The 26468-nt window shown below is 49.7% G+C and overlaps 1 protein-coding gene across 2 annotated transcripts; it reads right to left on the minus strand.

The window, feature by feature from the left end:
- LOC128842715 (TNFAIP3-interacting protein 3-like) lies at positions 1-25851 on the minus strand. Of its 2 annotated transcripts, none has more exons than XM_054038854.1 (7): positions 25461-25851; positions 11152-11314; positions 9607-9750; positions 8444-8566; positions 5894-6061; positions 4858-4983; positions 1-2532 (listed from the first exon to the last, which is right to left on the minus strand). In XM_054038854.1, the coding sequence occupies exons 1-7, from the start codon at positions 25601-25603 to the stop codon at positions 2272-2274; spliced, it is 1128 nt and encodes a 375-aa protein (XP_053894829.1). In that variant the 5' UTR covers positions 25604-25851; the 3' UTR covers positions 1-2271. The 2 variants fall into 2 exon arrangements, with proteins under 2 accessions (XP_053894829.1, XP_053894828.1); XM_054038853.1 differs by having other exon boundaries at positions 2-2532; positions 5822-6061; positions 25461-25849.
- Positions 25852-26468: the final 617 nt, after the last annotated feature.

A 26468-nucleotide genomic window follows, 5' to 3' on the forward strand; every position in this document is an offset into this window, starting at 1 on the left:
ACTGCCAAGATACAATTTCAGGGGCAAAAAATCATTTAGGAAAGGCTCATCTAGTTATTTAAAAAAAACCCAACGCCTTAGAAAGCAGCCACGCTGACACCGCCTTTATACTGCCAAGACAGATGGGCAGAGTGGAGTATTGAGGTATCAAGGCAAAATGATATATGCTCTGCGGAGATGGGCATTGGAAAATAGATGGCTCTGCTCTGGGACAAAAAAAATAAATCAAGCTCAACCCAGTTTGGCATTGCTAGGTCCATCAATGGTTATTAGCCAGGATTGGCAGGGATGTAAAACCATGCTCTAAAGTGTTCCTAGCCTCTGTTGCCAGAAGCTGGGAATGGGTGACAGGGGATGGATTGCTTGATGATTACCTGTTCTGTTCATTCCCTCTGGGGCACCTGGCATTGGCTACTGTCGGGAAACAGGATACGGGGCTAGATGGACCATTGGTCTGACCCAGTATGGCCGTTCTTATGTTGCTGACTAGCAAAGGAAGATGGCATTCAAGAAAACTGAACCTTGCCAACCGTTAACAGAAGGTGCTGGGTTATGCAACTCAGAGTTGAGAGTCACACTTGACACCAAGGTCAATGATGCTTTGTTAGTTGGCGACTTCCCTACACGAGCCCAAAGGTTTGCCCATAGGACCTTCCCCCTCTGTCTGGTAAGCAGAACTTTAGACAGTTTAACAAGTGTGTTCCTAGTTTGCTGAACCAGAATGACCCATACATCACTATTTGGATGTTTTCCGCACAGCTAGACCTTCTTGAAGCACATGCTGGATTTTCTGAAGTGCTTGTCACCCTGATATGATGGCTCTGACCTGGTTATCTGTACTCTAAGTAGTTTTACCACCTTTATCACTCTATCTGAGCGGAGATGTCCATTCATCTCATAAGCACATGCATATCTTGTGTCACAAATAACATTGCATAAAATCTTCCTGGTATTGCTTTGGAAAGCAGGTAACCTGGCCCAGTCAGTGGCTGCCATTCAAAGTTAACTGGTTCAGCTGTTAGCAGTACCTAGGAACATGAGAGCCTGATGTGCCTCAAACAGGATTTTAAATCCCTTACTGGAATTTGGGGCTTTTAGCTGTAGGTCAGTGGTCTGGACCTAGCCAACCAGAGTCTGTAACTAGTTGTTCTCAGTCCAGTTCCTAAAGGACAACAGCCTGCATCACAAACAGACTAGTGTGGCCACAACCAGCTGCCTGCTGACCACTTCTTTAGGAGGCAGAGAGAGGCCACGCAGACAGAATTCTCCCCTACCAGGGGACTGTTCAGTGCAGGCTTGGGGAAGTTTGCCCTGCTGCTGACCATGCTTTTGCTTCCATTGTAGGTAAATAGCATCCATCTCCAGTGCTGTGGAGCTGGTTCCTAAATCAACAGCTGTTTTTTAATGAAGGGAAGAACACGTCTTTGCTCTGTATCTTACAAGCACATAGAAAGCAGAAGAAATGAAGACATTTGTATTTATTTTATTTATTTTTAATCACTTATATAAAGTACCAACTCTATGGGATCCAGGAGATTGGTTAAAATAAATAAAGGTAACAGTTGGCCCCAGTCCTTGCTGGCTGAGTTTGAGGCTGGAGTGGGGAGCTGCTGAAATCCCTTGAGAAATTGAAGCACTGAGAAACCCTTTGCTGGAGCAGCAGCTGCACGGGGAGGCATTGCTAGAATATAGGATGACTTACAGCTAAGGACTCAAGGCGGGGTGGGGTGAACCCTTTCCAGACTTTACCCCCACTCCCATCCCCTGTGTCCAAGGGTCTTTTATTCTCAACACTCTTCTTGATGTGGGGGGCAATGTACATGCTTCTTGTCAAGCTTTCCCTGCCCCAGAATTACTTGCAAGGTAGATTTAAGCAGGTGATGCCCGGGAGCAAGGTGAAGCTGCTTGGATGGCTCTAAAAGATGAGCTCCAATCCAGGCACAAACCTTCCATTCTTATTTCAGTAGCTTGGAGAAAAATAGGGAGGAAGCAAGTAAATTAACTTGGGCTTCTGCTCTATGGGGCTGCTGAAACCTCAAGCCCTGATTGTCTGAGCTATAACCAATGGAAGGTGTGGCTGCTGAAAGCATCTATGGTGTTGAAAGCAGCTCCTGATGGCCTCTGCAGGAGAGCAGTGCTGGTTCCTGTGGCTGGAGACATGCACCCAGCAGCAGGTGACTGCTGGAGAGACCATGTATGTTAGCTTAAGAAGTGCTGCCTGGAAGATGTATATGTCTCTCCTTGCTAATAGTCTCTGCTGAATGGGGATGCCTATGCCTCAGCATCCCGCAAGTGGTGCTTGGCACACTCCCCCTGCTTGTGGCTGTGCTTCTCACAGTGCTTGCTGCAGTTGCCTCGCTTGGATGTGGAGGAAGTGGAGTGCGCAGGCAAGGCAGATACCACTGGCCTCTCCTGGCTGTTGCAGCGATGAACAAGGATGGGCTCCTTGGGGCTGGCCTTGCTCTTCAGGAGGCGCTGAAGCAGTTGCTTGTCCGACCGCTCCTTCCTGAAGTCATCCTCAAAGATCTTAAGCTGCAAGGAAGGCAAAGGAAAAACAAAAATGAGCAGGGAGAGGCAGATGAGCCCAGAGGTGGCTCTCGCCAACTCTGTGCAACTTGAGGCACTAGCTATTGTGCAGCTAAAACCATGAACACTTTTGAACATAGTTTAAACCGAGTCCATGCTGATTTGGGGAGGGAATAATTTCTTTCTCCTCTTTTCTGATCCCAACTGGCCAGTACTTTCCAAAGATCAGAATAACAATTCCAGCTATTCAGCCACCTAGCACTTGGCATGGTGATTGTGTACTATATAAATACATAGGCCAGGCCTGACCCCAGCTCATTCCCCTGGAACTGTGTTGGTCCACAAAACTGGGTAACTTGGCAACCAAATCACAGATGAAATTCAATGTTGATAAATGCAAAGGAATGCACATTGGAAAACATAGTCCAAACTGTACATACAAAATGATGGGGTCTAAATTAGCTGTTACTACTCAAGAAAGAGATCTTGGAGTCATGAAGCAGATGTTTTCAGAAAACTATCCACAATATGCAGCAGAAGTCAATAAAGCTAACAGTGTTAGAAACCATTAGGAAAGGGATAGACAGTAAGATAGAAAGTATCATAATTCCATTATTTAAATCCATAGTACACCAATACCTGGAATATTGTGTACAGTTCTAGTCATCCCATCTCAAAAAAGATATATTAGAAATGGAAAAGGCACAGAGAAGGACAAGGCAACAAAAACGAATCCAACTATGGAACAGCTTCCATAGGAGGAGAAATTAAAAGGACTGGGACTTTTCATCTTGGAAAAGAGACAACTAAGGGGGGAATATGATTGAGGTCTATAAAATCAGGAATGGTGTGGAGAAAGTGAATAAGGAAGTGTTATTTACTCCGTCACATAACACAAGAACTGGGGTCACCCACTGAAATTAATAGGTGGCAGGTTTAAAACAAACATAAGGAAGTACTTCTTCACAGTCAATTTGTGGAAGTCGTTGCCAGGGATGTTGTGAAGGCTGAAGGTATAACTGGATTCAGAAAAGAACTAAAGTTCATGGAGCCAAGATGGTCAGGAACACAACTCCATGCTCTAGGTGTCCCTAAACCTCTGACTACCTGATGCTGGGACTGGGCGACAGGGAACGGGTCACTTGATAATTGCCCTGTTTATTCCCTTTAAAGCATTTGGCATTGGCTACTGTTGAAAGACAGGATACTGGGCTAGATGGACCACTGATCTGACCCAGTATGGCGGTTCTTATGTTCTAGATTGCTAGATCATCAGGAATTAGGAAATAATCCCCTTGTAGCATCCGCATCCCTGGTTAGTAAGAATCCTCTGGCTTCAAGAGAGTGTTTCAGGACAAGTGGGACAAGCAGCCTTGTGTCATTAAACTGCATGGAGCCTGGCAGTGCACTGCAGTGATGGACAGTTGGTGCAGACTCGCTAAACCCTGAAGATTGGGGGAGGTTGCAGATGGTAAGAAGAGAGTGGCTGGAATGAGTTTCTTACATCGCTTTCAAAAAGCAACCTTCTTCATTTTTTAAGTAGCCCGGGGCTGAAAGGACACTGGGACTGTGGCTGGTTCCTCCATTTGACTGCTCACAAGGAAAAGGACATCTTTCTAACTACCAGTTTAGCCTTGTGCTGGGATTGGAAAGTCAAGCAGGGTTCTTCTCTGCACCTGATGTATTTCCTGGAAATATTCAGCTGTAGACTGAGGGCAGAGCATGTCACTTTAGAGGGACCTTAGCTAACAAAGTTGGTAATCCATGAGCCAGACCCGACCCGAGCTCGTTCCCCGGTAGCTGTGTTGGCTCCGCGGAGCCAGCAGTAAAGTTTTGTCATCAAAAGCAGCAGATCTAAGCTCTACAGCACCAATCGCCATAATATCTCCGTGGTGGCTCTAAATACATCTGGAACAGATCCGTTGAGTGGGAAGGTGCTCTTCTATCTTCACCGCACTATAAGAAAATGGGACCTGCTAACACTTGTAACTTGCAAACCAAGAGACAATATGGAGAATCAGATATCATTCAGGTTTCAAAAAGGATTCCCTTGCACATACAGCTACACTAACTGGAGGCAGAAAAACTTGCAAGGTATATCAGGGAGGGTCTTCCCCATTTTCTTATGCTTGAGGCACTGGTCAATGTGAGAGACAGGAGGCTAAATCAGCAGGATCAGTGATCTGATTCAGTATGGCAAGCCCCATGTTCCTAAATCCATTCTGCCGTCATTGAGAAAGCCTCAAATACAGCCTAGTTGCTGGCTGTTGCTTTTCCTTCCCTGCAACTGAGCTGCATTAACAGGCTAACCAGTGCACTCAGAGGACTCACCTGCTCTTGCAGAAGTGCCATCTGCTGCCTCATCTCCTCCTCCTTCTTCCGTAGCTTCTCATTCTCTGCTTTGATTCGCTCCCGGTCTTTGTGTTCCGTCCTGTAATCCGCCTCATAAATTTCTGTCTGTGAAAGCAGGAAGAGATGCCTGTCAGTAGGGGCTTGGAAGCTCTGTCACGGCTGGGTAACCGGACAGTATGCTAGGAAGGGATGATCATTCTACAGTCTTATGCTGATTTTCATGCAAAAGTCATTGCCACCTTTTGGGGACTGGTCATGCTAATTTCTTCCCCTTGCTACTCCAATAATACTACCTCGTTCTTATATAGCCATCTCAAAGCACTTAGGGATCATTATCCCCAATTTACAGATGGGGAAAGTGAAGCAGAGAGACACAGTGACATGCCCAAGGTTACCCAGCAACCCAGTGGCAGAGCTGGGACTAAAACCCAGGTCTCACAAGTCCTGGTCCAGCACGCTAGCAACTAAACAACTCTGTTTGAACTCTAACAAGGTGGTGCTGGAAGAATGCTTCCAGGGTCGCTCCAAGCTGGGAGGATGGGGGATTAAAATGATGCAGTGGGGTGGTGTGAGCTGGTGAAGGAGCAGAGCACAGAGCCAATACTCAGTCGCTCCTACGAAAGATTGGAGAGGAGTAGTGCACCACTCTTGGATGTTCGCCTGAGACTAGCTCCCTCTCCCACCTGCCTGAGCAAACATTTCAGTGAGGTTCTTTTTCCTCCTCCCCTTTTCCCACCCCCAGCATGAACACCCATCCTTCATGACTGATGCTGAGTTACCTGCAGGGGTCGGCACCACTATCTTGCATGACAGACACTTGACAAAATTACCGTACTTAGTGATGGACATGGGGAGGGGGGCATGTCATTGTCATTCAATTTTTTGAAAAATTACCACAGACTTCAAAATTTTTACCATGCACACATTGCTGACCCCTGGTTACCTGGCATTTCAAGGCCTCCAGCTGGTCCTTCAGGTCAGTCACCTCTTTCACAGGATCCGAGCTATTATTCACCTGGGTCAAGTGCTTGCACTTCCTGGGCTTGTAGGTCTCACTCCCCTGCACTTTCTGACTGGCTTCTTCGTGCTTTTTGGGTGAATTCTCCTTCAGGCTCTTTCTGGGAAGCGGGAACTGGGCATCTACAAATTCCTCCCAGGGCACAGATGCCAGTACTTCGGAGCCCTAAGGAAGGAAAGGCTTAAAGGTCAGCTGTTGGCATCATCCAGGGCATTGGTGACCAGCTTCTTAGAAATGCTAAATGGTCACTTGTACATTGGGCCCTGGGTGTTTCATTCTCTTCCTGGTCACAATACATTAGGATAAGGGACAGTAGTTTGGTCTCTAGGTGACAATAGGGGAGGGGTTGGGTGGGGCTGTGTTTGACACTGAATCTGTTGCTTATAGCAAAGTCATTCTTGGGTAGCAGAGCCTCACAAGCCACACTCCTATTCCTGTAGCATTGCTGCAGGAGCCAGCAAGACAGGCCAGTTCGGAGTGGCTGCATGTGGCACCATGATATGGAAACAGCTGAGAAGCCCTAAATTAGGTCATGCCCATGGTAGCAGATGGTACCATGCATGAGTCAGCAGGTAAGAAAAGCATGAAGGTAAATTTAAGGTCTCCAGATGCCCAGCCTAACAAAGGGGTTCTATGCTACCAGAGAAGCTTGCTCCTGAAGACCTGTATTTACTGTCAGTCTCTCCGGGGAGATTTGAATCTCCTCTGCATTTTTCAGTTTGTTTCCAATATAATTTTGGATCATGAGCCGTTCTAACTGGAGGGCAACTGAACTGTTCAAGACCACATCTCTCTGCTACCAGCAACTCCATCTAAGAGCCACCTGAAACAATGGGCTTAGCAAAATAAGGCTATTGTATGATATAGGGAAACAGTTGGACCAGTGGATAGGTGTGGCCTGGAAGTTGGGAGATGTGGATTCTAGTCTCAGTTCTGCCACTGACCTGCTGTGTGACCGTGGGCAAGTCACTGCCCCACTCTGCCTCAGTTTCCCCTCCTGTTTAGAATCTAAACTCTCTTGTGTATGGCCAGAGCTTAGCAGAACAGGGACACAACCTGGGGCCCGTAGATGTTACTCTAATACAAATAACAACAAAATAAGATATCTGCACTGGCTCTCAAGCAGTGTTTGAAAGCTTCAGCATGTCTGTAGCTGAAATAATCTAGTAGAGTTTGGCTGGCCAGTGTGGATGGGACCAATCTATAGTGGAGCCTCGATCTAGCCTCGATTCCTAGCCAGGTTTGAGCACTGTTGTTTTAACACAGTTGGATCCCCATCCATGCTGGCCAGCCAAACTCTGGAGCACATTTGGGTGCAATTCTAGTAGGTGTGGTTATCTGTACTTCAAAGCCAGGATAGATGGAACCGGAGTCCTTCGGAAAGTCAGGGGAAGAAAGAGAAATTATAGGTGCTGACAAGCTGGTGAGGTCACATGATGAGGCATATACATTGTCAATAATTCTCCCACTCTTGTTCTAGCCCCACCCAGAGAATGCTGGTGTAGAGTGGGTGTTCTGATCTCCATGTCTTCTAAACCTGCTCTGAGCACCAGGCCATCCCGTTATAAGAAGACGGGATTGTGGTGGGAGCTGGACTCTTTGTGCTACTGAGAATATTTCTTTGCTTCTTTCATTCTGATTTTTGCATCCCGAAGCTCAGTAATTTCGGCTGAGTCAAACTTGCTTAGTGCGTTGTTGTTAATAGAGTTGGCTACATGCTGTAGCAACTTGCATGGCTCCGGGACATTGTCAAAGCCAGGGCTGTGCATCAGCACTGACCTGGTGTCTTTCACACCTAGCAATATGACAAATGCCAAGCACAGGTGGCCTTTGAGACTACAGCTAGGAGCTGGTCTAAAGAGTGTGGGGTTCCTTGCCCTCCCTAAGTGAAAATGGAGGTGGTGGCTGTTTTCTATGCAATAATAAAGTTGGACTCTTCCAACCCAATGAATCACTTTCAGTTGTGTTTGTAACACTGCAGCTTTGGTACAGTCCCCGTTCTTCAGGGCCGGCTCTCGGCACCAGCAAAACAAGCTGGTGCTTGGGGCGGCACATTTTTAGGGGCGGCATTCTGGCACGGGTCATGCCGCCCCTAAAAATGTGCCCCGGCCGCCCTAACTCACCTCCGCTGCTGCCGCTCACACACTGCTGCTCGCCCTCCCTCTCAGGCTCTCAAACCCAGGAGGGAGGGGGAGATCCCGAGCAGCCGCGGCGCGCGAAACAGCTGTTTCGCGCGCTGTGGGCCGCTGGGGATCTCCCCCTCCCTCCCGGGTTTGAGAGCCTGGGAGGGAGGGGGAGACCCCGAGTGCCCGCGACGCACGCACTGCTTCTCCCTCTCCCTTCCTCCCTCCTAGGCTTGAGAGCCTGGGGGGAGGAGGCAGGGCTGGGGATTTGTGGAAGGGGCGGAGTTGAGGTGGGGCTGGGGGGGTAAGAAAAAAACGGGGGGGGGGAAACTGTTTTCGCTTGGGGCGGCAAAAATCCTAGAGCCGGCCCTGCCGTTCTTAGACTCCTTTATGGGAAGAGGAAGAGGGTTTACTGTGAACTTACAGCCGAGGTCCTCTTCTCCCTGTCGTGGTGCTGTCTGCCTTCTAGCTGCCTCACGTACTCCTGTAAATGCTGGTTCTTCTTGAGCTCCTGGATGAGGGTTTGTTCATAGTACTCCCTCTTGTTCTGCAATGGGGATGGACACCGTCAGAACAGCATCTAACATTCAAAGGAAGCAGACAGGCCCTGGATGCTACTTGCAGCATCCTAAATTCACATGTGGTAGGAAAGGGGTTTCTGTTCACTGATCTTTCTCCACCCAGCCTTACTGCACCACTTCCTGGAAATCTATGCTAAGAAGGGAGCTGCAGTGTGTCTTTCGCAAGCAGCAAACCTATGTCCTTTACCTCCCCACCTCCCTCACAGTCAGCTAACTCATTGGTGTCTTCGGTGTCACCGAGGGGGTAGTACACTGGACGAGGCTCTAGGGGTGGCCAGCTTCATGACCTTAGGCAAGTTGCTCTGCTTCTCTGTGCCTCAGTTTCCCTAACAAGGAGATAATGATACTGACTTCCTTTGTAAAGTGCTAAATAAAAAGTGTCTTCAGTGGGCTCTGAATCAGGCTCACTGGGCTTTTCTCTGTCCCCGTACAGTTCCTCTAGATGGTATAACTCCCTGATGAATTTGATATTAGAGATGAGGAGAGTAGGTTTGGAAAAGCGAGCTGGGTATTATGTATCCCTTCCTCCTGTCACCAGTATTTTTAGGACTAGGCAAAGGCCCATCAGATTCACTTCTCTTGTCATCTAAGACAGATTTGAATCAGGGCTTTTCCCAGTGCAAGGGAAGTGCAGTAACACAGGGGCTCACCTACCGCTGTAGCTCTGACTGCAGGGGAGGCTGGTGCCTCTACCCCGGTGCTTCATTTCTACACCACGTAGTCTCTCTGCATGAACACAGCATGGCACTGCTCTGCTTTGGGGGAGGGGGGGAGTAGGGAAGAGCCCCTGAGGGAGGCAAGAGAATATTGCTACTCAACAGAAAAACTGACCTGCCAAGTAAGACTCGAGGGGAGGAGATTGGCTGACTTGAAGATCTACACCGAGCCACAGTCTCAGGATTTGCTGCCTTAGTCCCTCCCCTGTGCTGGCATGTGCTCTCAATACAAGCCTAGCCCTAGGTGCTCTGCTGCATGCCCAGAAAGTAGCAGGGGCTCCTTTGCTCACCTGTTCGTGCTCAAGCTTAATGGAGAGCCTCTCCGTCTGCTGCTTGAGAATAACCACCTCCTGCTGCAGGGCCCCCATCTTCTGCTGCAGCCCCAGGGTAGTGGTATGGTAAATTTGGTCCCACTCCTGATTTAGCTTCATGAGCTGCAAGAATGGGGCAGAAAAGCCACGGGGTGCGTTTAATTGCCCTTCTGGCCGCACAGGGAGCGAGTGTTCTCTCTGCCAGACTACCCCCAACCGGTTATGCGTGCGCTAGCCCATCACAGGTGAATGTCACTCAGCCATTCTGGGCCGAGTGAGAAATAGCTTCTCCTGCTGGAGCTTCTGGGGAGACGATGGGGACAGAAGGGATTGGGGATAGGACCTGCCCAGGACACTTGTCTTAACAACTCTGCTCTGGCTATGGGCTATTTAATTATTATAGATTCTAGCCCCAGGGCACTTCCTAGGAATGTAACAATGGAGGTCCCGGCCCCAAGGGGCTTCCATGGGAGCAGGACTGAGCCTAGGAGATGTAAGTCTAAGGACTTGTCTTCACTAGAGCATTAGCTCCTGTTGGTGCATGACGCTGGGGAGTCATGGTAGCAAACACGATGGTACCCAGTGTAGACTAGGGCGAGCTGTGCTCAGCATTAATTCTGGGGGTTGTGGTTAAGTTCATGCAATTGTAACCCACACATCTCCTGGGTGTGGTGATCTGTCCCCTCTAGTGGCTCCGAGACCACTTAGAGATTAATGAGTCTGCTACAGCCTTAGCTAAGAGCCATGTGGCTTTTAATTCATGCAGTAGAGGCTCATGCATTTAGCTCCATAGGTCCCAGGTTGGATCCTGCCCGCTGACGACCGGGGTCTGTCGGTGTTACACAATGACCCAGCTGGCAGACAAGATCCAGCAGGATCACAGCCTGATTTGATACAGGGCTCACCCTCTGCCAGTGCTGCTGCCTTGGACTCCGTACCCTAAGTCCAGTTGCACTGTCACCTGGTGCTGACCAGTCAGCTGCATGGTCCCATGGGAGGGAAAAGACTAAAGATGAAGACATGGCTTCTATGGGGATGTAATTGCACCCACTACTGTGATATGCGTGGGGCATGACTTGGAGATCAGAGCACAGCCGGACCCACACAGTGCTACTGGGAAGAGGGGCAGATCTGGAAGGACTCTTAGTGCACGAGGAGGACTGTACACCTGCATGCAGGAGCTATTCTGTCCCCTACCCACCACCCTCCCCCGCTAGCCAAGGAGATAATGAGGGAGCTGTTCATTGGACTGGAAGGGACCTTCTGGGTCATTGAGTCTGGTCCTCGCTATCAAGGGCAAACCCTGGAAGGACCAACAGTTTCCTTTCGGCTGGCCCTGATTGACATAGCATAGCCCAGTACAGGGCGCTGGAGAGGAGGGGCTGAAGGTTGATCACACTGCAGGGGACAGATGGGGTGTGGATGTGCACCAGCCATGGAGAGGAGGCTCAGAGCAAGCCGGTAGCTTGCATGAGGCGGTGTATGGCCAGGGAGCTGAGGCGGGGGTGCCTGTGCTTTGTTCACCTCCTTGTTGATGCGCCGCAGCTCCGTGTTCTTGTTGAGAAGCAGCAGCTTCTCCTCATCAGCCGATGTCACCGTCATGCTCTCCGAGATGTAGGTGACGATCTCCTCCGAGTCATGCTGATTGGAGATGACAGGCTCACTGAGCACTCGCTGGGTGCCCTCCCTGCCAGCATCACCAAGAGAGGAGGAAAGTCAACGAGGGGGAAGGAAGGAACGGGCACAACTCCCGTTCTTCATTGAGGTGTCTGGCTCCAGACTAGGGGCCCCGGCTGCAGCACCCACTCCTCTCTGGGGCCCTCACCCCAGGGTGCCCCTCCCCACCGACTTCCTGTTCAGGCACTCTGCCAGCACTGTCCTGATGCTCACATCAGCATCCTCTCCAGGGAGTGACATGAGGGTCCCAGCTGATGCTCTGCTCTTCCCCCACAGCAGCACCCAAGAAACACAGCAGGGCTAGATCTGTGCACAGAAAGCTCTCCCCTTACCCGGGTGTCAACATAGGGGGCTGTGACCCAGCCTAGCTTAGCAGGCTCCTCAAAGCCTCCAGCTGGAGAACAAGTTCTCTCTGATGAATTTCCTGTCCACTAGAACACAGTCACATACTGAGGAGGGCTCAGAGTAGTAGGGTTACATTGATCTCACTCAGAAATTGGGGAAGTTCTTGGTAAGTGGCATTTGCATACGTTAGATTTGCATAAACAACTTCATTGAAAAGGGGTTTTGAAGGGGAATTCAGCTAGAGAGAAGTGTGTGTGAGACTGAGACACTATGAGCCTAGGTTTGTTCCTGCAGGCCTCATTCTGCAAGCTGCTGAGCCCTCACATCTCCCAGGGCCACCCCTCGGCCCTCGCACACAACAATGGATAGTGTGTCACCAGAAACTGTCCCTTGGAAGGTTTGAGTGAGATCCAACAGGTCACCTCTAATGAGCATGCCCTACCCACTGTCATCCTGTACAGTAATTATCAGTGTGTTAACGTCACACTGGGTTTGCAGGTTATCTGATTAAACTATGACTATGTAGATCATTGTTGCTATCACTGTTATATAACTGCAACAAATCTTGTACAAAATGTGGCATGTAAGATGTCTATGGAAAGGCTATGGTATGCTGAATATGATTGTGCTATTTGTATGCATGTATCATTTTTGTACCTGAAGTTAGGAATACTATGTACCTGTATTTTTAAGGTGTTTGCTTCTGGGTGTTTAGCCAACAAGGTGTTTAGCCAGCACATTATGAAGGAACTATTCAAGTAGAATGGCCCATTAAAGAACACTTAACTTACAATTGAAGATGCCTATCTACTCTTAATGGACTTTCCTGCTATGACTAAGCCAAGTCATGCATGGACATGTGACTTGCCTATGTGACTCCAAACTTCATCTTTTACCTGTAATTTTCCACAGTAAGAACAATGGGATTCCCTTCCCTTGAGAGAAGCTATAAAAGACGCTGGAAACATCTCCATCAAACCTCTGGACTATGGACTTATACTAATGGGAGCATTATAATCAAAGGACTGAGGACCTTCCAATGATTTGGAAGCAACCAGAGACTTGTCCAGCCAGTAGTTTATTCCATCAGGGCTACAAGCCTGATCCAAGAACTTTGCATTTATTGTATGTATGATTCCTTTAACCAATTTTAACTCTCACCTTTCTTTCTTTTCTTTTCTTTTTATAAGTAAACCTTTAGATTTTAAATGCTAAAGGATTGGCAACGGCATCATTTTTGGGTAAGATCTGACTTGTATATTGACCTGGGTGTGTGGCTTGTCCTTTGGGATCAGAACAACTTTTTATCTGATTAAATTGGTTTTAAAGAACCACTCATCTATAAGGCTAGTGTTTTTGGTGGTGATACAAGGACTGGATTACCTAAGGAAACTGCTTTTATGACTCTTGTTAGTAAGTGTGGTGAAACAGAAAGTTGCTGGCTTGGTATATCTCATGGGAGAATAATCATCAGTTTGGGGGGGCTGCCCTATTTTTCGGCAGTTTGTCCTGAATTTGGTATTCTCCGTTGTGATCCACTGAGGCACGGTTACACCCAGCCTACCCGCCCCACAGTCCAGCACAGTGCTGTAGTGAAATGTCCTCTCCCTGACTCCATGTGACTTTCGTAACCTAGACAGCACCGCCGTGCCTTTGCAGTTATGCTATGGGGGTACTGTAAACAACCACAGCTAGAATGCACCTGACACAGCTGGAGCGTCAGGCTACATTTGGGGGTCAATGGGTGTTGGTGACATTTGAGGTATTGTTCAAATCTCTATTTAGCAGATCTATGGTGTTAAAAAATAAGCCCAGAAGGTCAGAAATACACACACACACACACACACCTTAAGATTTCAAAGGATCCATTTGTAACTCCTTCAGGCTCCTAAACAGTTTTACTTGTAGTCTTCCAAAAAAACAACCCATCTGCTTATGAGTAAGTAAGTGGTTCTGACCAAGAGGTGTTGTCATGTCTAACAAAGGGTTAAACCTCTTTGTCACTGAGTCCAAATCTTAACAAAGGATCCATGACCAATGCTTCCAGAATAGCTGTCTCCTTTCCCCACGTGTTCCAAAAGCAGAACTAAGAGAGGATCTGTCTGCAATTTTACCTCTGAGGGGGGAGGGGAACGGTCACAAAGTTATGAATCAAAGTCAAATCCCTTCTCAGTGCTAGCAGGGCAGCCCCATAGAGTCTTTACCATGAACTGAGCTAGCTGGGGACCATCAGCAGTGGGAGAAAACTGCCCGGTGGAAATCTCTTTTTTCCACTTTATTTCGTTATTTCAGCTCCCCTTGATGATTGAAACTGGAACTGCTTAGGACAACAGCAGCTGCCTCGTGGGACTCAAACAGCCCCTTGCAGTTCGCTGGAAGGGGGAATTGGAGCAGAAGTACAAATATTAACAAATATTAACATATATTTGCATTTTGTGGAAACACCGAAAGGTTTGAATTTCAGTAATGGGCCAGGGCTTGAGATCATGGCACTAAAACCAGGTCTGAGGGGTAAAGCAAGATGGGAATCAGAAGAATTTTATGGGCTGTTATCTCTTGGCCTGCCAGGTCTGGAAATGATTGCTTTGTACCAGCAGGGAGCTGGAAATCCCAAAAGCTTGCCAGGCAGATTCACCAATCTTTCCCAGTCCTTCTGGTTTATGTATTGTGGGACCTTGCAACCTTCATTTGTCCCTTGGACTAGCTGGCCAAATATAGCAAATGCTAGACCATATTCCAGTGTAATCCTCAATTACTGGTGTCCCAGGCCTTTTGGGATTCAGTCAGATGTTGATGGAAGAATGCCTTAAATTGCATACAGTGTTTTCATTAGGCACACCTTCCCCGATGGTCACTAATGATGGACGATAATGGACGCTCTCTCAAATGAAACATACCTACTAATATCCAGCACAGTGTGTCATCCCAATTTGCCCTTTGGGTCCCAAAAGGTGCAAAGTGATCTGATGAGTGCCCAGACCTTAGGGCACTGTCAAGCTTGTGTGTCTTCCCTGGGAGAAAACCCATCTCTTGCATTTCTAAGATATGCGTTGTGCCTAGCAAAACTGTCCTAGCACCAAAGCAGTATTTCCACCATTGATGCCCATTCTCCAGACAGGAATCTCTACTGTAGGCTATTGCTTTTGCCTTCCAGAGATAGGTGCATTGTGGGCTTGCCAAAGGCAATAGCCCATTGGTGCAGTGAGCCCATGGCTCTACTAATGTTTCTGGGCTTGTTTCTCACATCTACTGATACAAATCCTCCCTCCTTTGCTTGCAGCCCAGTGAAACCTACATTGCTTCCTTGACCTAGGCACAATGCCATGCATACAGACCAGGCATGTTGCAAGTAGACAGCGCCGTGACTCTTTCCCTTCATGCCCCTGGGATGGGGATGTCTTGAAATGTCTGTGTTCCATTCCCAACTACCCTTCAAACCAGCCCAGTCTTACCCAGGTATCTTCACTGGAATAAATCAGGAGCATGGATGAAGTCTCTACCACTCCAGGTACCAAATGCACTTGTGTATAGGATGCCAGATCAGTCCACGTAACCAAGCTCCTGGGCATGAAACCCATTTTACCCATCACTGAGTTTCTGCATTTGCTACGAGACCACCTGGCTGGACAGGATAGGCTATGTGTGTGTTGCACTTAAACACAGATGTGCAGGCTCAATTCCGGGATCTTTACCACCATGTTTATGTTGGATCTCAGGTCCAAAGTCTCACTGCCCAATTCTTCAGTCAGGGTTTTCTCCTGGGTCCTTTAGTGGGATCGACCATGGGGATGCTTTGCCAGATCTCTCTGAAGCATTTCTGGTACTGTCTTTTCCATCGAGGAGGTGCTCAGTGCAAGCAGCATTTGTCTCATACACTTGGCAACTCTTAGAAATGAGCCAGGCCTTTTACTTCTTTCCAGGATGGTCCTTACAACCACACACCAGCCAGTCATTAGAGCCTGGGTCTAGGGTTACCATACGTCCGGATTTTCCCGGATATGTCTGGCTTTTTGGGTCTCAAATCCCCGTCCGGGAGGAAATCCCAAAAAGCTGGACACGTCCGGGAAAATAGGGAGGGAGGGCCCGGCGGTGCAGGGCCAGGGCCGGGGCCGGCGGTGCTCGGCCGCAGGCCAGGGGCCAGCAGTGCTGGGCCGGGGCCGGGCCGGGGCCGGTGGTGCTTGGCCAGGGGCGGGGCCGGGGGTGCTCGGACAGGGCCCGGGGCCGGGGCCGGTGGTGCTTGGACGGGGCTGGGCTGGTCCGGGGCCGGGTCAGGGCCGGGGGTGCTTGGCCGGGGCCGGGACGGGGCCGGAGCCGGGGACGGCGGTGCTCGGCCGGGGCCAGGACGGGGACGGGGACAGGGCCAGCAGTGCTCAGCCAGGGCCGGGACGGGGACGGGGCCGGGGCTGGCGGTGCTCGGCTGGGGACGGGGACGGGGCTAGGGACGGGGACAGGGCCGGCGGTGCTCAGCCGGGGCTGGGATGGGGCCGGGGACGGCGGTGCTCGGCCGGGGGCCGGCACCCCAGAGACCAAGCCGAGCCGGGCGGGAGACGCCGGGGCCAGAGCCTCTTGGCCTGGGCCGGCCGGGCGCCGGAGGGAGCCGCTCGGCCAAGGGGGCCGGACTGGGCCACGCCGCACCGTGCCCCAGTTTACCTGCTGCCTCCCTGTTTCAGGCTTCCCACGAACATTTGATTCGCAGGAAGCAGGGGAGGGGGAGGAGCAGGGGGCGGAGCGTTCAGGGGAGGGGGCAGAGTTGGGACGGGGACTTTGGGGAAGGGGCGGAGTTGGGGCGGGGCCGGGGTCCCATGGAGTGTCCTCCTTTTTTAAAACTAAAATATGGTAACCCTACCTGGGCCATATCTATCAGAAGAATGGGGTTGAGAACTGGAGCTGATCAGAACTGTGATCCTGCAGGTGTGCTGAGGGGTAGAACTGAAGCAGGTTCCTCCTCCCCTCTTCCCCCTGCCCCCCCACACACCCTGTTCTCAAAATCAGTAGGCCCTCTGCAACTAGGTACTCGGACACCTCTTGGACTCCCCCGCATGCCCTGTGCCTCCAGCCACCCCTAAAACTCAGAGATTACGTTAGAGGCGGCACAGCTTCCTCTGCCCAAGAATCTGTTTCCAAGGCAACGGCTTCACCAGGCCAATCTCATGGCGGAAGGAAGTGGTGATGCTGATACAGGATGCACGGGCCCAAGTGACAGGAAACTCTGACACGAGACAGTTAGGACTTGAAAAACCCACTCTGCTCCCAGTTACTTGAACAACGATGGGGTTCCCCCTGCTGGGTGGAATGCCCCCCTACTCATCACACTTCCAGTAAGGTGCACTCACTACAAATCTTGCCAATGAGCCCAGTAAATGGGCAGGAAAAGTCCACTGGGGTGGAAAGGTTCCTGTGTAAGGGGCCAACCTCTGTTAGTTATGTGGCTAGGCGAAGCCTTTACCTTCTGGCTTCTAAACTAACCTAGTGCTGGAGGAAGACATCCTTTTATCTCCACGGGGACAGCAGATCTCTCCTTATCCGCACAGCAACCTTCTCCCATGCTGCCCTGCCATGACGCCTGGGCCCTGGGATGCTGTCACCTAGTGTGACAATACTGACATAACAGCGCTGTTAAGAAAAAGCAGCCTGTTTGCTGTTAACGGCATGGGACTGCAAACGGAGGGCAGCCCCTAGCTTGGATCACTTGCCAGATCATCCCTTGGTGGTACAAAGCCTGGCCAGCTCGTGGCCCACATGGGGAGAGTCCTCGGCAGTAATGATCGGAGGAGATCTTCCAGCAGGGGATCTCAAAGCGCTTTACAGAGGGGGCTTGGTATCGTGACTCCAATGGGAAACAGAAAGGCACAGAGAGTGACCTCATGCAGGGAGATACAGATAGAAGCCATGATGCCCAGCCCTCTGCCCGCAGTCGCATCCGCAGAGTTAGTTCTCCTGCAGGGATGGAAACCGCATTGGGGATATTCCAGGAGGCAGAGGAACAGAGCTGTGTTTTGGTTTATTTTGGAGCTGGTGGGTGCTGTCTGTTTTCTCACCCCGCTGATGTTAGGAACCTGACAAAGGGGACGGGCTGTCATCAACTGGTACGTTCTCATACTCAGGCTTTCAAACCATGGCAATAAGAGAGCATGGGAGTCTGGGTTCCCAGCAGGTGTAGCAGGCAGAGTCCAGGCAGTTGGCACTGATATCCTGTGCTGGTTTTCCAAGTCCTTATTCCCAGTGGCTGAACCCCGTCCTTTTTTCGTCACTTACGCCATGCCTGCATGGATGGCTGGAGGGAGGTTGCTCAAGGGAAGAAGCAGAAAATGTGTGTGTGTGTGGGGGGAGGGGAATACAGCAAGAAAGGCCAGCAGGGGTACTCCAGAGACGGGGAAGGGGGCCAGTAATACAAGGAAAGACACTTTGTTTTTGGAAACATGGAGGGTGAAATCCAGGCCCCATTTTCACCTTTCTACCAAAACTCAAAGGCTCGGCGCTGGTTCTCATGTCATCCAAACCAGCTCTCCCATCCCTAAAAATAGCCTCTCTACTTGAGTCTGTGGGGCAGGGCCGGCTCCAGGCACCAGCTTAAAAAGCAGGTGCTTGGGGTGGCCAAGGGAGGGGGGGGCACCAGTGGCAATTCCGGGGTGGCAGGTCCCTCACTCCCTCTAGGAGCGAAGGACCTGCCGCTGAACTGCCGCCGCCGACGCGGCTTTTTTTTTTTTTTTTTCCAATTGCCGCCGGCAATCGCGGCTTTTGGTTTCTTTGTTTTGTTTTTTTGTTTTTGCTTGGGGCGGCAGAAATGCTGGAGCCGGCCCTGCCGTGCGGGGAGTATCATGGTAACAGTGTAAGTGACAATACTTTGGGTATCTGGCTGTGTTGTGCTACAACAACCTGTTGTGTGAAGGAGCTCCAAAGTGCATCTACATTGATCTCCAGCACCCAGGGGGTTGTGAAGTCAGTAAGTACATCAGTTAGAGCTCGATCTTCATTGTTCTCGCGCAGCCTGTCAGTGGAATAATCAGTGACATACCTGGTGGGAGGAGGTGCGTTACTAATAGGGAACTAGTTTTATATATATATACATGTAGCTTGGTGATCCCACTATCAAACCTAATTGACCAGGGGAATTTCACTCTCTCACTGGCTCTGCTTTGTTCCTGGCTGACTCACTCCAGACACAATGAGCACTCAAGTGCTTGCCTAAGAAAATCTATTTAAAATTTGAGCCAGTTAAATGGGTGCAAACCCCCAATACAGACACACACAAACTGGTTTACCCCTTGCTTATATCGATTTTAGCTTAAATCAGTAATTTACTGGTGCACCTATATTAGGGGGCTGCCCTAGTTTGTCTAGATTGAGTTTTAAATCCCACATATCTCACTGTCCCAGTACAGACAAGGCTGCATGGTTTGTTTCTGCTTAAGGCTGACTCTTCACTCCTGGCATATGTGTTCTGGGCACACTAGTTCAGATGTTTAGAGGGCTGGCAGATTAAGCCCATCTCTAGCTGGGAGCTATCATGAGACTGCTGTGTGTAGGGAGATGTAACCGTGTGTAGCTATCTCCCTTTCCTGGGAGTTGCACATGAACATTCAAGGAGGGCTAGGGCAAGCTCAGCTAGGTGCTGGCTCTGAACTGAAGGGCAGATAGACGCCTAGTGAGTTAGTGACTTCCAATGGGAGTTAGGTGCCACACCTGTTATCTGTACCTTGAGGCCCCTAAATCCCTTTGGAAATCTGTCTCTTAGGCCCCATCGACACTACCGTAAGCAACCACACTTTAAAAGGATTTAAAGTTCAATGTAGTCAAGTGGGGTTGTAAATGGAGATGGGCCTGAACCAAAACTCACACCCAAACATGCCCAAACATAGGGGTATAATGGAATCTGGGTGCAGCTTCGGCCCATCTCCCACTCGAATGACAATTTGGCCAGCGTGTTACATCCAGAGAGGCACCATCTGCAGGCTGGGATGAGATAACCAGAGGAAACGAGGGGTAGGTACGGTTTAGCACTATCCACACTGTCTGACACAACTGTATGTCCCCTTCTAGTGACTGTCTGAATAGAGGATAGTGGCCTACTACTATTACTAACTAGTGGAGTTATTCCTTTAGTGCAAGTGGTAGAAGCTCGTGCTTTTGGCAATGAAGATCCCTGAGGATGATCCATGGTGGTGGGGTTCTTATGTGTATTGGACACACCAGGCTTCAACCTGAGTGAGGGTTTAGGATTCCTGAATGATACTCACATAGGGTTAGCCCTTCACACACTATGCCGCCCACCTGTGATCAAGCCCCACTGAACCACAACTGTATTTAAATTGGGCTTCAACTTAGACTTGTAGTTTGAGACACCTCGGGCTTAATGTTCAACAGTGCGGAGCATCTTCATCCCCCACGGACTTTAGGTAGAGTTATGGGTGCTCAGCACTTCTTTGGATCAGGCCACAGTGTCTCATGTTGAGCACCCAAAATCACGGGGTCAGTTTTTAAAAATTTGGGCTTAATTCTGTCTGCCCTGTAAAAGCAGCCTGGGTCTTTGCTTGGAAATAGCATATAGCATTTGCCCCATCAGTTCCTTAAATATCAGCTACTACTATCATGATGTAATGGGACCAGTCCTGCACACCCTGACTCTTGTGGGTAACCCTCACTCACACAAATAGACGCACCAAAATAACGCCAACTCATATGTATGAGAGTCTTCAGGATCTGGCTCTCTTTCTGTATAAGTGAAACAGGATGCTAATCAGAATGATGTGATTTTATCATCTGGCATCTTGTGATCTACTAAGATCAGAGTCACCTTGGTGCTTTGAAGATGTGCAGTAAAGCACGGTGTCAGTGCTGAGCAGTGTTAATACTACCTATGATTTCAGAAACAGTCAAGTCCTTCAATTATCAGCCCTGGAACCTGTGATCGGAAAGAACTAAATAATTGCTGGTTGCAGGTAAGATTTCACCTGTGCAAATGAATCTCTGTTGTTGTTCAAATAGCCTTGGAGACCAGAGCTGGGAAATCCCCCCTGACAGGTGCCAGAGCTTTAATTGCAATGATGTCACGGTGTCTATTTGTAACTCTGCATATTCTCAGAAGTGCTCTAGCTAGCTTCCCCCCAGCATACCCTGCATGGGAGTAGCATGGACTACATCTCTAGCTAGATTAGCATCGCTGTGGGTTATTTGCCCAGGCATAAACCAGTCCAATCTGAGAACTAGGACCCATGTGAGGGCCTTTGATTTTTGGATTGGGCTGTGAGGTTCAGTCCCTGCTATGGGCAGGAGGCTTAGACAATGACTCCCATGTCCAAAGGGTTCAGCGAAAAGCTGGAAGGTAAGAAATGTCAATGCGTATTAAACAGATCAGTGAGTGCATGTCCAGTGAGCCCTATGATTATGCACTGTCACAGGAGAGGCCTAGATGTGGGTTGTTTTTTTGAGGGGAAGGGGGTCTCACCACAATTAGCACCGACCCTCCCTCACACACACATCACATACATGCCTTATAAGCAGTCCCAGCAAGGAGGACAAAGATCGAACTGGCTATGAAGACAGAATTCCCGTCATTCTCAAAGGGTCTGTCCACACCAGTATAAAAGGTGTTTTTAAAATGAGTAGGCTGTGGCAATAGGGAAAGAACCTAGCACCTCTGGATGTACAGGCATGAGCCTCTACTTGCCTGAGGTAAAAGGCTTTGTTGGGCAAGTCAGGGTGTAGCAGGAGATCACCCTCTATGTAACACAGCCACCACTAGGGGGTGACACACACAGTGCCACCTTGAGTGGTAGTGGCTTTCACTAATACTAGCTCATGTGTTCAAATCCCAGTGTAGACAGGGTAAGAAGCAGTTTACCGGGATCGCAATCTGGGTGTCCCCTAAAATCCCTGCTACGGGTTTGCCTCGCCTGGGCACCAACTAACACGTGCCGTGCCGGCATTAGGATTTTATGATGTGTTAACTATCAGGTTTTACAAACACACCTAGCGTGGAGAAGCCTAATGGTGCCATTAGAGCAGGAATGATGCACACTAGTGGGGAATCTTAGACACTGCCTGCCTTTGCTGCCTCCGTTCTTGGGATCAATAGGACATCAATCTCGAGGACTGCCCAACCGTGCAGCACCTTTTACAAGCATTGCAGTCACTCCCATGCCATCTCTTCCAGGCAAGGGGCCATTTTTTGTTATGTGATTGCACAGCACCCAGTACAATGGGGCGGGGGCCTCCAGCTGTGGCTACAGCACAAGCAGTAACAATAAATACAAATAGGGCTGCCAAATGTTACACAGCTCACATGGCAGCCATGCATTAGGCAGCCCTGCCACACATTCCTGCATCTCAGCTGACACCTCTCACCGTTCTTCTGGGAGGATTTTTCTGCAGTTGTATCTTTTGGCCACTATAGGCTGCTGTAGCACTCATTGAGCAGTCAGCCCACCCCTCCTCCTTCTCTTTCAGCTTTGCTGCCCCCCATACCTCTCTAGCCACAGCAGCAATCCATCCAGCTCCTCACTCGGATTCCCACTGCCCCACATCCTCAAGCCCCTACCCCAGCCACTGCTCAGGGCAGGGTGTGTTGACCATAAAAGCTTACGCATAGTCAAATTCTTTTCAACTACCCACATGATCTTGTTAAACCATTTGCATGAAATGTCACAGGTGGAGCAGAACAAAGCTTGGCAGGTGGGCTGGCTGGAGACTGGGCACCTTGGAACTGGGAATGTGTCACCACACTGGCCTGAGACAACAACCAACCTTCCTTCCCAACCCAAGCTGCTTTCCAATTCCCAGGGCCTCCTTGAAACTAGAGGGGTGAGGAGTCGGCCGCTCCATTTCCTCTCCCCTGCAGTAGCAGCTCCCACTGCCATCCCAGACTGGAGGGGTTGTGGGAGAAATCCCGGTGACGGTGGAATCAATGGGAAAACTCCCAATTGAAGTCAATGGAGCCAGGATTTCACCCCATGTTTTCTTTTTCTTTCTCCCATGACCTCAGCCTCTTCTAAATTTCTCCTTAACATCTGCCTTTGCTGATCCCTACAAATCATGCCCAGCTGGCACTGCTTAGGCTAGTTGTCACTTGCGATTACTGAGACCTCCCTGACTACTAACTTATACGTACTCATCTGTCTCTAGTGGAATTTTATTCTCCCAACCTGCCCTCCATGACTGCCCATTCATCTACCACCTTCTGTCTAAATCCCAGATTGTGAGCAGCCTAGGGCAGAGGCAGCTTTTGTGTTATTTGTCTGACCAGTGCAATTGTTAGTTGTATTGCAATAGCGCCAAGGAGTTCCAAGCACACCCCAGGACCCCATCATGTCAGGTGCTGTACACACACACAGTTCTATTGAGGCCCTTGTTCTGCCTTCATCACCACAGTATCTGACCTTCCAGTCATGCATTAAGCATGTGGTTTGTTCTCTCTCGCATCCTCTCCCCAGGAGGAGAACTGTGGGGGCACAGTGGAATGGTTGGTTTGGGGAGGGGTTTGGTTTGGGTTTTGTTTTTAAATGCTGATGCTGCTCTGTATGTGAGGGTAGGTAGGAGTAGTCCAAATCCCGACTTCACCTGGCGCTTAGAGTGGGAGGTAGCTTGTGATGGCCCTTAGTTAGACCAGCCTCTGAGAAAAGTCAGTCTCCTACATAGACAGATGGTCCCTGCCCACTGGGGCCCTGATCCCTGCCTGGGAGCCTTAAGTGCTACTGCAATCGAAATAATGATAATGTAAATCTCTGGTGATTGTGTGGTATCTTGTGTATGAAAGAAAACAGGGCAATGTGTGAATACCGGGGCCTGCTAGAATCTATGAGCACAATAGGCCACCTAAACAATGCTTGTAGGTCCTGGAGGTTACCACACTCACCAATCATTGGCTCTGTGTATACGTCACAGAGGGCTTATGCAAATCACTTGCTCATTGATATGCAGAATGTACAGGCTCCATCTGCCCAGAGGCATATAGCTGGTCAATTTTGTTTGAGTTTCAGGTCAGTAACAAACATTGCATGTGGCAGAAAGCTGCTATTTACTATCTTCAAATATCTGAACAAAAGCATATGTGTGTGTGTGTGTGACAGAGAGAGAGAAAGAATAAAATTTTATGGGCCAAATCCTTAGCTGCTGTAAATTGACACAGCTCCATTGGAGTAATTGGAATGACACCGATGATAGAGCCAGTTCCTAAGCTGCTATATAATCTAGTGGCGCCTATTGTAAAGTTAACTAAAATGTGAATCTTGGTGTATCTAGTGCAGTAAAATGGCCGTCCCGGGTTAGTCCAATGCATTGTGATGCGATGTTTGTTACGGGGCCAGATTCTCAAGCCATCAATTCCCATTCTGGTTCCTAAATAAGGATCGGTTCAGCAGCCAGGAACTCCCAGTGTAACTCTAAGGCCAGATTTTCAGACTGAGATTTTCAGCACTCAACATCCACCCAACATGCTGAGCTCTTGAAAAATGTGGTCCTACTTGTGGCCCTAAAATTCCAGCTATAGTGGTTTTGACCCAGATTCTCAAAAGTATTTGAGAATCTGAATTCCTTTGGGGATCTGGGTCATTCTGCTCAGAGTGAAGCTGTTAATCAAAAATAATTTACTTCACTGAAATGTTACCCCAACTTCCAGCAAGCTCCTGTCCATGCTGCATTTGAAGCTATGCTAGGTAGAAGAGTGTTTGATGGGTGGTTAAGAGCAGGAAAATCACTATAGAGAAAATTTACCCTCTGATCCCACAGCACTGTCTCCTGTGTGTACTGAGAATCAGATCCACCTACAGTAATAAATACCTAGATAGATGCCTTTCCTGCAAATGACAATGCTCTGCTCCTGTCAGCTCAGCCAAGCCACCACAGCGATGGGAAGCTGAGTGAGGTTCTAGTCTGGCTCATCTGTCGTTATTGTTATTAATAACTAAGTTTCGCTCCAAGAATCCTTATTACGGGTGATGATGATGCACAATTTAGAAAGAGCCCGGGGTGATTCCCAGGTTTGTAAGACTGTCAGACAGAAAGTCATCTCTTGACTGGGAGACCAAACCAATTGAGACAAACAGGGATGTGTGTAGAGCCACTCGTTCAGTCACTTCTCAGAGCTGGGCTGCCCTTTAAAAATGGTTGCTGGAAACACAAATCTAGCACAGTTTTCCTGATAGATTCATAGGACTGTTTTTTCCTTCAAAGAGCTGGTCTCCAGCTACCCCAGCAATGTGGGTTTATATTGTGATTCTTGGGGAGGTGTGTGTGTTGGGGGCCAGCAAGCACATGAACCATGTTAGCAGCCACTGGGGTTCAAGCAGGGAGCAGGGAAGCTGCCAAGCCATCCAGAATTGGATTCTGGCTCTCACAGAACAGAACTCCCAGTCCACACCTGTTTCACAAGCAGCACTGATGTCACAGCTTTGGCCTGGTTACATGCCTGTGTGTATCTATGTATACACACACACACACCCCTTCTGTTCTGTATATATGTCATAACCTGGCAGCCTAACTCCCTATGTCTCCCCTTCACACACAGCCACCAGCCTCAGCCCTTCTCTCAAACTTCCTGCTGCTCTCAAGATACCATGAAACACTCCTTTAAAAAGCCCCCTGGAGGGGCTCTCTGGCCCCCCGCGCTGAAGAACAGGGCAGGGCGTTAAGAGGTGGTAAAGGCTTGTTTCACTTCCCAGCTCCCTTGCCCGCTCCCAGCTACCCCCGTCCAGCAACTGGGGGAGGGGGTCACAGCTGATGCCTGTCGCTCCCTCCCGGCTAAAGCTCTGATGGGACCTAACACCCGCCACACGCCCCCTCCCAATAGCCCCCGGCCCCGCCGGAGCTTTACCTACCCGTTGAGAGCCAGAGCGTCTTGGGGTCTAGCCAGCCGGGGGCCCTGCTCTAGGCAGAAATCCAGCGGCGGGGCCCCTCTCTGCAGCTCCGACAGGAGCTCTGCTTTGTCGTGCGGCAGGGCGAGGAGGGGGCCCGTCTCCATGCTCGGGGCTGGGGCTGGGCTGTCCGGCACGCTGGAGGGGCGAAGCCGAGTGCCAGGCAAAGAGCCGCCGCGGGGCACGCCCCTAATGTCACGCCCCTAGCGCCCCGGTCTCTCCGTGTCGGTGGTGTCGCACATGGGTCCCGCTGCGGATCGCAACCAGGAAGCGTCGCTACTCGCTCGGCGGCTCTGTGGAAGTTTCACCGAGGAAGAGGAGTCATCGTCAGCTGTTGGGTGAGCAGAGAAAGTTATTCACGCCCGCAGCGCCGGTGAATTTCTCAATGGCAGGGAGCCTGTTCCATTCCCCCCCCCCCCCCCCCCCCCACACACACAAAGGGCAGAGGGTGTCTGCCCACGCACTCAGTGTCGCAACAGTGGGAAGTTTGCAAAGAAACTCAAGGTCCCCGAGAGGCGCGCACATCCCACCTTTGGCCTTTCCAGGGGTCTGCGAGGGGAGACCCTTGTTACATTTTCCAGGGACGTCATTTCTGGGCTATATTTCTACCCTGAATATTTTCATTGAGAATTTCCCGACATAACAGTTCACACAGGATGCAGCCACATTCGCCCAATGCAAATGTACACATGTGTGGTAAAACACACGTTCATACACACCAGTCGCGCACACATACAACGCATACCCACACACAGACTGACACAATTCATACACACATACAGTAGTACCTACAACACCCAAAGAGTGACACACAGTGCCCCCCCCCCACACACAAACTCATGCAGAGGTGCAATGGCACAAGTGCACACACAGTTGATTACACAAATTATACTGGCACACTATAGACTCCACACAATTCATACACCAGATGCAGACACACAACTCATCCTCATTTCATAGCTGGGCAACATT

Source organism: Malaclemys terrapin, chromosome 9 (genome assembly GCF_027887155.1).
Source record: "Malaclemys terrapin pileata isolate rMalTer1 chromosome 9, rMalTer1.hap1, whole genome shotgun sequence".
NCBI classification, from domain to species: Eukaryota; Metazoa; Chordata; order Testudines; family Emydidae; genus Malaclemys; species Malaclemys terrapin.